General features: G+C 47.1%; 1 protein-coding gene across 1 annotated transcript in view; it reads right to left on the bottom strand.

Annotated features, from left to right (window-relative positions):
- SORBS1 (sorbin and SH3 domain containing 1) overlaps positions 1 to 17,007 on the bottom strand; it is an 88,142-nt gene that overhangs the window by 27,309 nt on the left and 43,826 nt on the right. Inside the window, exons 13-18 of the mRNA XM_056849463.1 lie at positions 14,677 to 14,742; positions 13,863 to 13,964; positions 12,449 to 12,498; positions 5,118 to 5,293; positions 1,012 to 2,511; positions 261 to 346 (exon numbers count right to left, since the gene is read on the bottom strand). Coding sequence (XP_056705441.1) covers positions 261 to 346; positions 1,012 to 2,511; positions 5,118 to 5,293; positions 12,449 to 12,498; positions 13,863 to 13,964; positions 14,677 to 14,742 — 1,980 coding nt within the window. The remainder of the gene's footprint in view (positions 1 to 260; positions 347 to 1,011; positions 2,512 to 5,117; positions 5,294 to 12,448; positions 12,499 to 13,862; positions 13,965 to 14,676; positions 14,743 to 17,007) is intronic.

The following is a 17,007-nucleotide window of genomic DNA, read 5'->3' on the forward strand; positions in this document are numbered from 1 at the left end:
CTTTTAGTTCACCAGTCCGTTAGTTACTTGTTTTCTTGGTATTCTGCATCCATTCCCTGGTCACGATTTAATCTTAAATTGGCTATTTTAAAAGGCAAAGCAGTTCTTTAGTGTCCTGCACTAATCAAAATCCCGCCCAGATATCCCTGCTTGAGTAGCTTTGCTTCTGGTCCAACACTGTTCCATCTATCCCCACCCCACACCCCGCAATCCCCTGCACACTCCCAATTCTCTGAAAAAAGACAATAATTCTGGAATACCTCTTTATCGTCATGGCGCCTGCGGAGAATTTCTTCCGGACTCTCCATGTAATCGAGTGGTGCAAAATGCCTGGGCGATTCTGAATCTACTTGAAAACAACACAGCGTCATTAAACACCAACAGATTCAACCAACAGAACCCGAAAAGAAATTGGGGAGGGGGGAGAGAACACATCGGTTCCCGCTGGGCAATTTGCAAAGAAATCTCAGTCACATCTGGGGTTTTAAAAAAATTCTTTGGAGGCTATATTTGCCTAAATGCTGAGGCAAATTAGAGCTAAAGTAGGGAACATACCCCCCCACACACCAAAACCCACAAGGAGACGTAAAGAAAAGACTTGTCATTTACAGAATATGATTTAACGCTGTACCATTGAAGAAAACTGCATCACTGCATGCAAAGACACAGATGTGCACACACACACTCACACACACACCCCGAGTACCAGAAACACTGTTCCTTAAAAAGACACCTGGGTATATTCATTTAGTTCCTTAGGATGTGAATGGTCAGGGATTTAAAGCTGGCCTTTGTAAATAATTCCCATCTGTTGCCTCTTGAGAGAAAGGAGGTAGGAAAAAACCTCACAAGCTCAGACATATCCTGAAATGCAAAGCTAAGCAAGACACGCCAGGCCGAGAGACACGTGGGAAAAGATGGGGTGCCAGGGGTTGGGGGCAGAGAAAAACAGAAAGGACAACCCAAGTGGGAGACAGATGAAGGAACAGAAAAGGTACACAAAAAGGCCACCTCGGAGGTACGTCCTGAGTTCCCTTTGCGGGTTGTTGTTTGGGTCCAAACTGTGGTATAAAGCGTAAGGAACAACATTCCCATTATTAAAGGCATCTGGAATGTCCATGAAGGAAACCGAGCTATTCCGGCCACTCTCTAAGACCGGGAAGTGGCTCAGGCTTTTGACAATGTCATAAGAAGAGAGACGCATGGGAGCAAGAGGTTTCTCCAGGGCATACGGCTCATGGAAAAGGGGGCTGTCCCTGTCTGCCAGGCTTCCCCGTGACCGAACCAGGTCATTCTGGCTCTCAGAGCCGCATCCTGGCCGGTCTCCCGGACACTGCAAAAAAAACGTTTTCCTGGCATGATGCGGCAAGGGCTTTTTCAACCGGAACGGAAGCGGGCTCATCAGGTAGACGTTCCTGGGGAGAAGGCGCATGCCACCGGAAGTGTCTCCTCTCCCGTACTGCTGCTGCTCGTGCCTCCGGATGGTTGTGAACCTCGTATAGGAAGCGGGGCAGGCCCCTTTGCACTTGTTTAATTTATACTTCTGAGGGCCGTTGATGCTGCCTCCGCTGTCGTTGGATGCATTCGATAAGAGGTCTGTCCGGTCAGTGCAGGCCGAGAGTGTGTCCACGGGAACCATGTCGCTGAACTCGGATGCCACGTCCTCTGTATTGCTAAAAGACTGGGACGAGGTATCATCAGCTAGGTGGGCGATATCCTTGTCTTCCAGACCGGGCTTGGAAAAATCCAGCAGATATTCGGCGGAGCGAGCCGAACTCAGGCAGCTGTTCGAGAGACTAGGAGCTGGGGACTTGCTCCGGGCACAGGAGAAGTTGAGCGCGGGCATGGATCGGGATCTCTGGATGAGCAACTCAAAGGCGGTGATGCGTGAGGAGACCGTGTGTTTGGGGATCTGCTCCAGGTTCTCCCGGTTGGGAGCAGGCTCCCTCTTGTCCTTCAGATCGTTCTCAAATTGGGAAGCAAGGTTTCTCACACTGCAGGACGAGACGGTGCCCAGCTGGATCCCAGAGCGGTCGATCTGGTGCATGTTTTTGTACAGCAGGGTAAACTCGGCCCCGTTCTTCCAGGAGCCAGGGCCGTACCCTTTCCTGACGCTAGATGAGCCATATTCTTGCAGGCTCTGAGTGCTGCAAGATTTGATGGAGCACTCTCGCCTGGATTTCATCAGCAGGTTCTCAAAGCTCTCCCCTGCATCTGTCCGGAAGGGTTTCCTGCTGTCAAAGAAGGCAAACGAGTTGCGGAGGTTTTCGCAGCTCTGAGTTTTCTCGTGAGGCAAGAGGTTACTTTTCTGGTCCTGCCCAGGAAAAGGTGGAGCGGCCAGCCTGGGTTTGAATTTGGACGGAAGTACTTCAGCAATACAGACTTTTGCAGCTGATAAAGGTTTCTTATGCACACATGGGCGGCCTAGTGTACTGGTATTGCTAGGGTTAAGGGTTCGACTATTAACTGAAGAGGATGCAATCATATGAGCATTCCCACCTTTACGATCCACTGGAAAGCATGCAGAATAAAATAAACACAACCTGTTAGCTTAAGTGTGGCAAAGCTCTTGATAAAGGGGAGGGGGTGGGGAATGGCATGCTTTGGGTTTCACACAAGGCAATCTCAAGGGAGGCAGCGTTCCAGAGGAATGTGAGGGAGCAAGAAAACAGCCAAGCTGTACTGCCGCAGGATGGGACAAGCCGTGTTCCAGGAGGGTAAATCCCGAGCCAGCAGAGAAACTTCTTGACTAAAAAGAAATAGCCAGAACGAGTCATTCCTCTAAGGGAAGGCAGCTCCTTTAGGTATCCCGAGATTAAGGATTCCCAGGGAAAAACTAGTCTGCGCCCGCAACTGGGCCAGCTGAGCCCGTTATGCAAAATCCCTACACAGGATTCATATTCTTGCAGTTCATGACCTGCTGAGAGGTCAACACACACAAGCTTTCTAGCGAGAGTGACACTTTCATCAAGCTAAGTGGAAAAGTAGCCAATTCTCAGCAAAACAGAAGTGCTAACTGCTCCCATCACAGTCAATGGTGGCTTATGTTTACTTGACTCCCATGGGTTTGTAAGATCTTTCAGGCTTAAACAGGGCTGAAGATCTCTAACACACTAAAAAAAAAAAGACAATGGAAAAGAACAGCTTGCTGTTGGCGGGCGAGCACTTCTCTCAACAGCAACTCTCAACCTCCAAGACAATCCTGGAGAATTTGGCTGGGAACTAAAATTCATAACCTTGTCATGCACAAGGTCTGGTATATTTACAGGTCAGCAATCCCTAGTCAATGCATTACGCACATTGAAAGTTGAATGGGCTTGTGATTTGACAACCATCTTAATGAATAGCTGGCTAAAATAAATTTGCATTCAAAGGCAAGGTTGCTATTCAAATAACTGAGAATTAGCGGACTCGTTTTACCAAAATGTAACTTTTCTCAATGACTGTTGTGTGGATTCTTATCTGTTCTCATAACAGCCTTTGGCCCAAATGCAATGAACTTGAACCTAACTTAGTGGACTCATTATTCTACTCAGTGAAGAAGAGCGGACTCATTATTCTGCCCAATGTTTCATTGCCAATCTATCAAGTGAAGTTGGTCCCATAAAAAACATCATAATTATTTTGTAATCCACAATCTATGGGACCAATATGGGCATTTTTCATATCAGCAAGATGAGGCTGGGGTGGGGGGCACATGACAGTCCTTGAATGACCAACATACAACTGGGCCCGAGGGGACGGGGCTCCTGTCAGAATCCTAGGAAGCTCGGATTTAATTAATTTGTTAAAACGAAAAAAATGTATTACTAAATTACAACTGGAAATTTGGAAATCTAACAGGAGAGAATCAGGAGCGATCGAGGCCGGGCTGTTTGCTTTCCAATTCCAGGGATCTCTAAGTCCACATTTCAAGACTTCTCAAATGGAGGGGATTCAAATTCTTCACCCACAACAACAAACAGTTTCACAAGTGAACTGCAGAATAAGCCGAGGCACTTGCCTTCATAACATGCTTTACATGTTTTCACTTTGGCATACTGAACCCAAGCAACCCAAACAGGCGAACAACATGTTTTCCTGTGTTTATTATGCTTCTAGTTTGTAGGTAACTGTTAGCATTATTAGGCCCCCTCCCACCCGCATTAGTGTCCCTCATGGTATAGCAATGGGAAGCAGGGTCAGCAAGCAAAGCAGTGCTGGATCGGTTGCCAGCCAAGAAGAGTATCAGGATGCCGGCAGGGGAAAGGGAGGGGTGGGCCACTGGGAATGGAAAGGGGGGGAAGGTGCTGCTGTGGGGTCATGAGAATGCTAGAAAGATAAAGGGGAAGGGAGAAGGAGAGATGGGATATCACGGGAAGGGAGAATGCTGATAGCATACGGGCCTGCCTAAACCTCCCAGACGGGACCTGGCAACCCGCTATGCAGACACATGACTACTGCAATGCGCAAGAGACTGGGCTATAATTGAAAGAGGGCGTTGGACGCAGAAGGGTAGAAGGCAAGACCTGCAATGGGCTGGTCCAGTTAAAAGTGGATCTGTCATCCCCCCGCCTTCCCCAACCCAAATACATCCAGTCTTGATCTGTGTTAACTTCCTTGATTGGCAAGTTGACAAAACCCCTGGGCTTAAAACCCCAAATATTTGGGATCCACTTTTCTACATCCCCCAAAATGCAGGGTGACGCCCGACTGGAAGGAAGGAAGAGAGTGGCGTAGTGCTAAAAGGTGTTGTACCATTTTCCTATGCAGCTGGGAAAGGGTCACGTCCATCAATATTCCCTTACTTTAAAAAAAAAATCCTGCCAAGTATAAAACTGGTAAACAAGGGAGCCCTCGGTTTCCAGTTGTAGGGGATGCTGGGTTTTTTCTGTGCCCAGAGAAGCGTTCAGAAATGTTACCCCATCCACAGTGCGAAGTGGTACAGCCCCTGCTATCACCTCTGGGTTCCTGTGCCTCATTCTCTTGCCTGTATGACTCATTCCCATGACATATCTGAGTTCTGGATCTCCACGTCAGCTACATAGCTCCAGCATGAATATTTCGACCCAACCCCTTTAAAAAAATTTGTCCTCCAACAACCAGCCATGAGGAACCACGTTGCTTCAGCGGCCTACCTTTCGTGGAAGCTGAACTGGAGGGGCGCTTGAGACTGCTCAGCCCCTGCAGGGGAATGTCTCCTCCTTCCAAGACGCTCTTATAAATCTGCCTTTCATTTTCCAGCCCAGCCGAATCCCCAGGACTCGTTTCCAGCTCTCTCTTGTAGTACTGGTAGCTGGGGGAATACGGTGAGCTAGAAGCAAGCAGGGGGTATGTGCGGGGAAAGAGAATTAATTTTCTTGGCAATTGAAAGAGCTATAAAGCAGTAATACCACACTGATATACATTCTGGCAGTCCAAATGACTAATGCAGGATTACCGGACTCCAAACCCCTGGAATTTCTAAAGCAAGCTTCTTTCCAGATTTGCAAAGGGCTTCATTTATTTATCTGTTTGCTTAAAATATTCATATCCAGCTTCTCAGAACATTGCTTTCAACTGTATATAGTCCATCTGCTATAAGAACCGACTATCGCCTCAAGCGTCAGATCTCTCAGTTGCTAAGCGGAGTCCACTGGAGTCCAGTCCTGGTATATGCAAGTTCATCCCTTTCATTATACTTTACAACAGCTGTGCTGAATGAGGAAATCTCACTCCATGACTGCCAAAATTGACAGCTGTTATCATTTCTTGTTTTGGTATAGCTAGCAGAAAGTATCTACTCAAGGCTCTGACTTGGATGGCCCACACTAGCCCGATCTCATCTGATCACGGAAGTTAAGCAGGGGACGCCCTGGTTAGTACTTGCATGGGGGACCCCCAAGGAAGTCCAGAGTTGCTACACAAAGCCAGGCAATAGTAAACCACCTCTGCTCATTTCTACCCTGACCTGGATGGCCCAGGCTAGCCCGGTCTCCTTAGATCTCAGAAGCTAAGCAGGGTCGGCCCTGGTTGGTACTTGGATGGGAGACCACCAAGGGAGTCCGGGGTCTCTACGCAGAGGCAGGCAATGGACAAACCACCTCTGAACAACTCTTGCCTTGAAAATCCCATGAGGGGTCGCCATAAGTCAGTTGCAACTTTCTACCACCCGCACAGAATCCAAGGACTGGAATCCTTCCTTAAAAAGCACGAAAGTGGAATTTACAATAATTCTTTACGTAAAATTAATAGAACTCAGAATAGCTGGAGTCTACTTCCTTGACCCCCCCTTCTGGATGCACACCTTAACGTGGTGAGGGGGTTTGTGAGTGTCAGGGAAGCTGAGAGCAATACCGTAAGGGGTCTAGACTCTATCAAGAGACTAAACTCCTAGCAGAGTCACTCAAGACGGAATGGTCACAGCTGAGACACCAGACGAAGATGCATCCATCCCCTTAAGGGATCAATGGCCACATCCGCAGAAGAGAACAGCAGTTCCAATGGGGATGGGGGTAGAGGAATCCCTGAAGGTTAGCTACTGGGCAGCAGCAGTAGTGGAAGGTGACACTGGCGGAAGATCTTTCGTAGACAACGGCAGTGCCACTACGGCTAACTCTGGTTAGTACTGCGCAGAAGAAGGCACTGGTAAACCACTTCTGACCAACCTTTACCTTGAAAACCCTATGATGAGACAAACCAAAATGAAAAAAGATATAGTGCTGGAAGATGGGACCCCTAGGTCGGATGGCACTCAATCTGCTACTGGGGTAGAGCAGAGGACAAGTACGAGTAGTGCTGTTCTTAATGATGCGATTGGACTAAAGCCGAAAGGACGTTCAGTGGTTGACATGAATAGATGCAAAAGGAAAGTCCGAAGCTGTTCGACGCATAAAATAGGAACATGGAATGTGAGAAGCATGAATCAGGGTAAGCTTGAAATTGTTAAACAAGAAATGGAACGTATGGACATTTCAGTCCTGGGAATAAGTTAATTAAAGTGGACTGGATTAGGACATTTTCAATCAGAAAATTACAAAGTGTTTTATTCAGGGAATGACAAAAAGAGAAGAAACGGAGTTGCTTTAATAGTGAGGCAAGATGTAGCAAAGACAGTCAGGAGCTATAATGCAAAGTCTGACCGAATAATATCAATCAGACTTCAGGGAAAGCCTATCAACATAAGCATCCTTCAAGTTTATGCCCCAACTACAGATGCTGATGAGGAAGAAATTGAAAGTTTTTATGCCAGTGTTCAGGAAGAAATTGATCACACACCTAAACAAGATATGCTGATAATCATAGGTGATTGGAACGCAAAAGTAGGAAACAAAGCAGAATCAAATGTTGTTGGCAGATTTGGGCTAGGAGCACAGAATGAAGCAGGAGAACGCCTCGTAGAATTCTGTGAAGACAACTATCTGTTCATTGCAAACACATGTTTCAGGCAACCAAATAGACGATTGTATACATGGACATCACCAGACGGCCAGTATAGAAATCAAATAGATTATATAATTGGAAGCAGAAGATGGAGAAGCTCTATTCTCTCGGCCAAAACAAGACCAGGAGCCGACTGCGGTACAGATCATGAATTGCTAATATCGAAAATAAAGATAAAGCTTAAGAAAAACACCAAAACATTCATAGCACCAAAATACAATCTAAGCAATATTCCGGAAGAGTTTAAAGACCATGTAAGGAACAGATTTGCATTACTAAGTTCAAGTGAATGTAAACCTGAAGAACTATGGGTGGAAACTAGAGATATTATCAAGGAAGAATGTGCAAAGACTATTCCTGTAGCCAAAAGAAAAGAAAAACCTCGATGGATGTCTGAGGAAACTCTTAAAATTGCCAGAGATAGACGAGAAGCAAAAGTAGAAGGTGACAGAAATAGAATAAAAGTCTAAGTGCAACGTTCCAGCGACTAGCACGCAGAGACAAAGAGACCTATTATAATAACCAGTGTAAAGAAATAGAAGAGAACAACAAAAAAGGAAGAACAAGAGATCTGTTCCACAAGATCCAAGAAATCAAAGGGAAATTTAAAGCACGGTTAGGCATGCTGAAAGATCAGCATGGAAATACATAAACTGAACAGGACAAAATAAAGAAAAGGTGGGAACAATACACTGAAGAACTATACAGAAGAGATGAAAGGATAAAAGATTCTTTCCAAGAAGAATCTTTTGAAGAAGAACCTACAGTTTTAGAAAGTGAAGTGAAAGCTGCATTGAGAGCAATCGGGAGAAACAAATCACCAGGAGCAGATGGGATATCAATAGAGCTATTCCAAGCCACAGAAACGGAGTCCATCAAAATCTTGACAAGAATATGCCAACAGATATGGAAAACAAAACAATGGCCCACAGACTGGAAACAATCCATTTACATTCCAATTCCCAAGAAAGGAGACATCAAAGATTGCAACAACTATCGGACCATTGCATTAATTTCTCATGCAAGTAAAGTGATGCTCAAAATCTTACAACAAAGGCTGTTACCATATATGGAACGAGAAATTCCTGATGTTCAAGCTGGTTTCAGAAAAGGAAGAGGCACTAGAGATCATATTGCAAATATACGCTGGTTACTGGAGCGTATGAGAGAATTTCAGAAGAAAATCAGCTTGTGTTTCATAGATTACAGCAAAGCTTTTGACTGTGTGGATCATGAAAAGCTATGGCTGGTTTTAAAGGAAATGGGTGTGCCACTACATCTGATTGTTTTGATGCGCAACCTGTACTCTGGACGAGAGGCCTCAGTTAGAACAGAATATGGAGAAACGGAATGGTTTCCAATTGGCAAAGGTGTCAGACAAGGATGTATTTTATCTCCCTATCTCTTCAATCTATATGCAGAACATATAAATGTGAGGGTCTGTATGCCTGGCCTTTGGTAGGCCTTTGCCTTGTATGCTTCCCCCCCCCCCTGGACTCGTAAAAGCAGTCCAGGTCTCTTGACTTTCCTTGGTTCAGGCGCAGCGTCTGACGGGCCCCAGGTTGGAATGTCTCCCCCCTCTTCCCACGTCCCTCCCTGGCTCTCGCTGACTCCCTTCCACCACTGTGGCCTTGGTAGGCAGATAGTACTAACAAGCTCTGAGTTCTTTGATGTTTGTACCATGCACAATTATCTCGTAGATTCCCATAATACACGTTTGACATCTGCTTCCCTGTAGGGGTTATAATTCTGCTTTTGTGAATCTGGATTCACTTGCAACTTTACCAGTGTAAGGCCTGTACTTCTCTGAAGCTTCCAATAAAGTTTCTTGTTTCTGCATGACCGTCCGAGCAAGTGATTTTATGGAGTTTGCACAGGGAGGTTGGGAACCCTCACATTAAGTTGCAAGTCTCTGCCTCGTTGACCTGCTCCTGTACCGTTCCTGGACAGCTATGGCAGGCAACGGGGATGACAATGGCAAGCCGGACGACAGCGACAAGAAGGACAACACTGTACCCAAAAAGCCTGACCTACCCCCTTCGGAAGGGAAGTTGACTGGGAAGACGCCCAGTGGAGCTGACTCAGGGTCAGGTTTGGGTGCAAAGTCCAAGCAAACTCGCTTGGAGAGCTGGCTGGAATCTCCCCGGCATTGGTCGCTCTCGAAGAGCGACGCGCAGTCAAGACGGACTGTGGTTCACGGGTTGGGGTTCGAGGACGATCCCGCCCGAAAGGAAGCCCTGCTACTTCACCAGATGGATGAGGAGCGGATGCGCTGGCAGACAGAGCGCCAGGATTTACTGGACCGGATGGATACCATGCAAGCAGTGATGCTGGACATGGCCCAAGCCATGGATGAACTGAAGGTTCAGACTCCACCCGTGGCTCCGCCGGACGGAGGACAACAGCCACCCGTGGCCCCCGCACCTCCCATCCGTCCTGCTCCACCGGCCCGCCGAGATTTGAAAATCACGTATGACGGGTCGAGTGACCAGCTGACGTTTTTTATGGTGCAAGTGGACGTTTTTATGCGCGAACAGGCCCGGACTTTTACCTCGGAAGACTCCCGGGTCCAATACGTGGCGTCTCTCCTACAAGGTGAGGCAGCCGCCTGGATGGTACAGCAGTATGAGCTCCGCTCCCCGGTCTTGCGAAGTCTCGATGACTTCATGGTCGCCCTTCGACACCGTTTTGAGGACCCGCATTTGGGTGAGCGAGCAAAAACTGCCTTACAACAACTGCGCCAAGGGACTAAATCTGTCACGCAGTATGCAAGCGAATTTCAGTCGCTCTCGAGTCGAATTTTGGACTGGAGTGAAGCTACCAGGGTGCAGTGTTTCCGCGAAGGTTTGAACCCGGAATTGCAACACTGGGCTTTCATGCAAGGTAACCCTCCTGATGTGGAAGGATGGGTCCGTCACAGGGTTTGCACAGGGAGGTTGGGAACCCTCACAATAATTAGGAAAGCTGGATTAGATTTAGATGAAGGTGGAGTGAAAATTGGAGGGAGGAACATTAATAATTTGAGATATGCTGATGACACTACATTATTGGCAGAAAATAGTGAAGATTTGAAACAACTATTGCTGAAAGTTATAAGAGAAAGTGCCAAAGCAGGACTACAGCTGAACATCAAGAAAACAAAAGTAATGACTACAGGAGAATTACACAACTTTAAGGTTGACAATGAGGAAATTGAAATTGTTCAAGACTTTCTATTCCTTGGCTCCACCATCAACCAAAAGGGAGACTGCAGCCAAGAAATTAGAAGGAGATTGAGACTGGGAAGGGCAGCCATGAAGGAGCTAGAAAAGTTTCTGAAGTGTAAGGATGTGACTCTGGCCACCAAGACTAGATTAATTCATGCCATCATATTCCCTATTACTATGTATGGGTGTGAAAGCTGGACAGTGAAGAAAGCTGATAGGAAGAAAATAGATTCCTTTGAAATGTGGTGTTGGAGGAGAGTGTTACGGATTCCGTGGACTGCCAAAAAAACAAATCAGTGGGTTATAGATCAAATCAAGCCTGAACTGACCCTAGAAGCTAAAATGACTAAACTGAGGCTGTCGTATTTTGGTCACGTCATGAGGCGACAAGAGTCACTGGAAAAGACCGTCATGATAGGAAAAGTTGAGGGCAGCAGGAAAAGAGGAAGACCCAACAAGAGATGGATTGACTCAATAAAGGAAGCCACAGCCTTCAATTTGCAAGATCTGAGCAAGGCTGTCAAAGATAGGACATTTTGGAGGACTTTCATTCATAGGGTCGCCATGAGTCGGAAGCGACTTGACGGCACTTAACACACACACACAAACTTCCTTGACCTCTCTCTCTATCTCACTGGTTCCCAACCAGGGGTCCGTGGACCCCCAGGGGTCCGCGAGAACTAAATTAAGGTCCGCGAAACAAAGTTATAAACCCATGGTAAAATAATATTTTCAATTAAAAGTTCTCTATTATAAAATATATATATTCAAATATAATTCTAAGTTCATTGTTTAGCTAACAGTTATGATTAAAGTTTATTTTCGAATTCCCGGCATTTTTATTTTGAACCTTGGGGTCCCTGCTCCGAACAAAAAAGTCCTAGTGGTCCCTGGTCAAAAAAAGGTTGGGAACCACTGCTCTATCTGAAGAGAGGAAATGCCCCTGGGTGTCTGTTTCCAGAATTCCAACATTCGGTGTAAATTAAAATAAAATATCAGATATCAGAGCTAAGAAAGTCCCCCCATTGGCAAGTCATTTTAACCCGCATGAGCAGAGAGCATGTCTTGAGGAATTAATTCTCCCTTTTCAAACCGTTCTGCGAGACTTAAGAAGAAGAAGAGTTGGTTTTTATACCCTGCTTTTCTTTACCTTTAAGGAGTCCCAAAGCGGCTTACAATCACCTTCCCTTCCTCTCCCCACAAAAGACACCTTGTGAGGTAGGTGAGGCTGAGAGAGCTCTAAGAGAACTGTGACTAGCCCAAAGTCACCCAGCTGGCTTCGTGTGTGAAGTAGGGAAACCAACCCGGTTTTCCAGATTAGTGTCTGACGCTCATGTGCAGGAGTGGGGAATCAAACCTGGTTCTCCAGCTCAGAGTCCACCGCTCTTAACCACTACACCATGCTGCCTCACTGAAGATGCAGGTATTTACATTTCTTTCTAGACACTGCAGTAAAAATAACAGAGGATAACATTGAACTTTGCTGTCTGACTGTATTTCTCTTTTGGGTGATATATGACTATGTGTCAGTTTTTACATTTAAAAAAAGGGAAAAGGAAAAGAAAATATGAGAGGCTAGAGCCCATGTTGAAAGAAAAAAGGAACTTTTGGACCTTTTAAGGAGTCCAATGCGTTTCAGTTATTTCAGCAGCTGAGAGACAACTTCCTTGGGATTCTCCCGCTCTCTGTCTTTTCCCTCTCACACTCTGAACAAGACGCCAATGAAGCCAAAAACAGACTTAACCCCAGAACTGTAAAAGACCCAAAGATGTCACTTCCGCCATGCTAATCACCCGGCAACCCTTAACATAAACACCAAAGAGCAGCATTGGAAAACTTACTGGGGTGAATGGTCCGAAAACGTTTCCAGCGGAGTCGAGTCTGCTGTACTCTGCAAGAGTCCAAACAAAGAAGCCATTGACACGCACAACTTCCACGCTGAACAAAAGACAAAAAGCTCGCTGGAGAGTTTTCCGTCTTTAGCTCAAGTCCCGGCCTTGGCACACACAGGTCCTGGCGCCGGCATCTCAAGAGGAGTGACGGTTTCAGGGGCTCATTTGCAAGAGGAAAGGGTTTTGGCGCAGTCCGTGCGGTTCTATGGTAACGACACTTTTGTCTACGAATGGCTCCATGCAAAGAACTCCCAAAAGAGGGGGGGAAAGCCAGCTGGTAGAGTTGCCAACCTCCACCTGGGCCTGGAGATCTTGAATTACAACTGAATTCCGGACTCCTTCCACTGGAGAACACGGACGCTTCGGAAGGGGGCCTCTATGGCCTTAGACCCTGATGAGGTCCCTTCCCTCTCCAACCCCGCCCTCCTCAGACTCCGTCCACAAATCTCCAGGAATTTCCCTGCCCAAAATTGGCAACCCTACCCGCAGGCCCTCCCTTCCTTCTGCCCAGCTCCCTTTCCCAAGAAGGTTATGTTTCTCTAGCATGGTGCGTTGCTGGGAGTTAGGGACACATCCACTGAGATGCTCACACGAAACGTGTCTGCGTTGGGTCGTTTCTTCTCTGCGGGGCCAGCGACACGGGAGAGCAGAATCGCAGCCACCCTTAGTCAATGGGCTGCAGAATCAGCTCACAGCCTCCCTGCAGAGTTTCTTAGCTCACAGCAGCTAAAGGATGGCTATATTTTTATAGCTCCCTCTCCGTCTGGCCCCGTTTGGCTCAGAAAGAAAACAGGTCCACTTGAACAGCCACTTCTGCATGCTGCAAAGTTCTGCTTTGGCGTTTGTTTGTTTTTAAAAAAAGGGGGGATAATTAAACAGTAAGCCAGAGTGGTCAAGGAGTAAATCCTCTTGCTCTTGGTTTTGACAAACCATGCAGATCAGGAGCCAACAACGGCAAGAATAAAATCTCCACATGTTTTGGGATTGGTGGAGGGCTCTGCTAGAGAGACGGGACGGTTTCGGGAACAACATCTGACCACCACCCCTGGCCCCAGGAGCAGAAAGCGCCTCCCTCACCCCATCCCCAACATAACTGGGCCCCAGCAAGAATCTGATATGGACTGCCTCGAGTCTACTCGTGTGAAAAGCTGCAAAGGGGCTTTTGTGTTTTCTGTAGCCGGAGCGCTCCGAGGGGGCTTGATCGAGGCTCCTGCTCTGTTAGTTCTGACAGATGTGCAGCCAGCTGAGCGGGGGGGGGACGCTGTTCTTTCCCCGCCGCCTGGATTCGCAAGCATCGCCCAGCCGATTAGAGCAGGGAGGGGAAACAGCAGGAACCAGCGGCAGGAAATGAAAGAGGAAGTACCTTCGGCGGCTTCCTATTGGGTACTTTATAAAGCTTCTCCATCTTTTCTATATCTGCCTCTAACTCAGTCTGGTAGAGGTAGATGTCTTTTTCTAGATCGGTCTGGTTAAAGAAGGAAGAAGAGGAAGAGGAAAACAATGCTCAGGGTTAGAGGAAACAAAGGAAGGTTAATATTGAAGTTAAAAAACACACACCCAACAGGGCCTTTTATTCTTCGAGATAGTATTCTGTTCCTTTCAATACTCAAAAATCTATAGATCAGGGGTGTCAAATGTACAGCCCGAGGGCCGGATCCAGCCCCTTGAGAGCTCTTATCCGGCCCGCAAGCCAGCCACAACCACCCACTCTCGATCTGGGCTGGCGAGGCATGGCCCGGTCCGACCAAGTGATATTTATGTCGTATCCGGCCCTTGGCACAACTGAGTTCGACACCCCTGCTATAGATTCCTTCCAGTCTAGATTCACCGCCGAGTCTGTTAAGCTCTTAAGTGTTATGCCACACACAAACATTGTCTTTTAAAATCACCAGGAAAAGGCAGGCAACCACTGTTAACTCTCATTAGTACAGTTAGCCCCGAGTGCAAAGAAGCTGCCGTGATCTGACGCAGATGACTCCCCCCCCCCACCAAACGATGGTTTTAAGTCTCTTTACAGCACACGTCACAGTATAATGAGGCTTGAGCGGATTCTAAGTCAAAGGCGCACGAGCACCCGTGAGCTCTACACAATCGCTGGAGACTGAAAGCCGACACTACACACACACACACACACGCCCCCACACACATAACCATAGTACAACATATGTTTGAATTACCTTTCTATCCTCTCTAGTAAGGATAGAGCAATCTCCAGGAGTATATTCCCATATCTTTTTGGGAGGCTGATGGAAAGCAGAGGAGGAAATGAGGAAATGAAGATAAGGAAAGACATCACAGAGAATATGGAAACTTGGATTAGAACAGAGTGTGGGGGGGATACATTAAAGGGAATTGCATCAACATCAGAAATAAAATTAAAGGAGGAAAGGAAGGGAGGGAGGGGGAACCTGCTATAGGACAAACGCGGAAGATTATGGGGGAAGGGGGATTGGGGGGCATGCACTCTTTCGGGGGGCTCGCTTCCGTTTGGCTTTCGGGGGCCAGCTGCGCCACACAGGAACGTTTTTGAAGACAAAAGCATTCGAAGCAAAATCGTTTTTAAAGTAAAGAAACTGAAGCAAATTAATTTTTTTTAAAAAAAATATTTTACTCATTCACTCACCCTCTGAAAAAGAAAGGGTACAACAAGGTTTTTTAAAAAATAAAGTAAATTGCAGGTTTGTCTTTTTTCTTTAAATCCCCTGGCTGTTTTTGAGACCTGGAATACATACCACGTTCACAAAGGACTGGGTTTCCAGAGTCGGCAGTGTGGGGCAATGAAAATGCAGAGTTATTTCATTTCACCATTGGGGCTACTTATTGATCTTTCAAGGAAACAGAAGGTGGAATTGATTCGGGGGAAACTGCTTAAGAACCTCGGAAAGATGGGACTGGAGCAAAGGCCAGAGCCTTTGGATTGATGCCTGAGGGGAAGCCATGGTTTAGTTTGGGGTGGTTTTGGAGAAAACCATAAGAACATAAGGAAAGCCCTGCTGGATCAGACCAAGGAGGCCCCTCAAGTCCAGTAGTCTGTTCACACAGTGGCCAACCAGCTGCCTCCAGGAAGCCCACAAGCAAGACGGCTGCAGCAGCACCATCCTGCCTGTGCTCCACAACACCTAATATAATAGGCATGCTCCTCTGATCTTGGAGAAAAACTAAACCACGACTTCCTCTCAGGCATTGATCCAAATGTGCTTCCTTCTCCTCTATCTGTCCAAGTCCTCATTTCTAGCCATCCCTTTCCCAAACCCCAAATACCTCCCACCCCCCTTCACTTGCCTGCTCTCCTTTCCCTCCTTCTCTAGATCGGACTTGGTCCTCCCCACACGCTCCGCCTGCCCTCCAGAACCTTCTGTCCTCAGCCTTTAAAACCAGAGGCTGGAAATCCTCCCTCCCTCGTGAGCAGACAGAACGAACGCTCTTTATTCGAGAGCATTTTGGAGCAATGTGGAAAGTAAAACGCGTACCCGCCACGTCGCCCCCCTTCTGAACCACCACTGTTAGGGTGCCCCCAATACACTAAGCGCTGCACACAGATAAAGCATGGCAATGGAATCATCAGCCTTTAGATCCCATGTCTCATAGCGGATGTGCAGGGCCTGGCGGAGCACTGAATGCCTGAGACGTGAGAGAAGTCCTTCAGGTCCACTTGACCTAACATGGGGGGGGGGGGGGAAACTGAGGCACAACTGCGGCTTCATCAGAGGACATTCCTGTGAGAAAAGTGGCAGCGTCGGAGAGGGAAGGCCGAGCCCATGATGGGGACTGACTGCGATTCGTCAACGAGGGCTGGAACACTGAACAGATGGAGACTCTCTCCACTTGAAGCCCTTCAGCTTGACAGATAATGGTCATCTTTGTTCTTCTTAGGCAGCCGGGTGGGGGGTGGGGGGAGTCACTGGAAAAGTTTATAAGATCCTCGAAACAATACTTCTCTTTAATTAAAAATGAGCAAACCAGGCTCTGAAAAGCAACCCCCACACATACCATAATTCCTTCATTGGTCCACAGCAAGATTTCCAGGGTATAAGCTTTGGAGAGTCACAACTCCCTCAGTGAGACTCTCTAAGTCAAGGGTGTCAAACATAAGGACAGAGGGCTGGATCCGACCCCTTGAGAGCTCTTATTCAGCCCACAAGCCACCCCCACCCCCACCCGGCCCAATCTGGGCTGGAGAGACATGGCCCGGCCTGGCCAAGTGACATTTATGTCACATCCGGCCCTTATAACAATTGCGTTCACCACGCGTGCTCTAAAGCTTATGCCCTGGAATTTTGGTTGGTCTTTTAAGGTGCTACTGGATTCCAATCTTGCTCTTCTACTGCAGACCCACATGGCTGCCCACCGGAAACTATCTTCAAGAGGTTTCCAGTGAATTGCAACTGCCCCCTATAAGCGGCCATGAAATATTAGCCACATTTCAAGAAGAAGAAGTGTTGGTTTTTATATGCTGACTTTCTCTACCACTTAAGGGAGAATCAAACTGGCTTACAATCACCTTCCCT

This window comes from Euleptes europaea, chromosome 5 (genome assembly GCF_029931775.1).
Source record: "Euleptes europaea isolate rEulEur1 chromosome 5, rEulEur1.hap1, whole genome shotgun sequence".
Classification (NCBI taxonomy): domain Eukaryota; kingdom Metazoa; phylum Chordata; class Lepidosauria; order Squamata; family Sphaerodactylidae; genus Euleptes; species Euleptes europaea.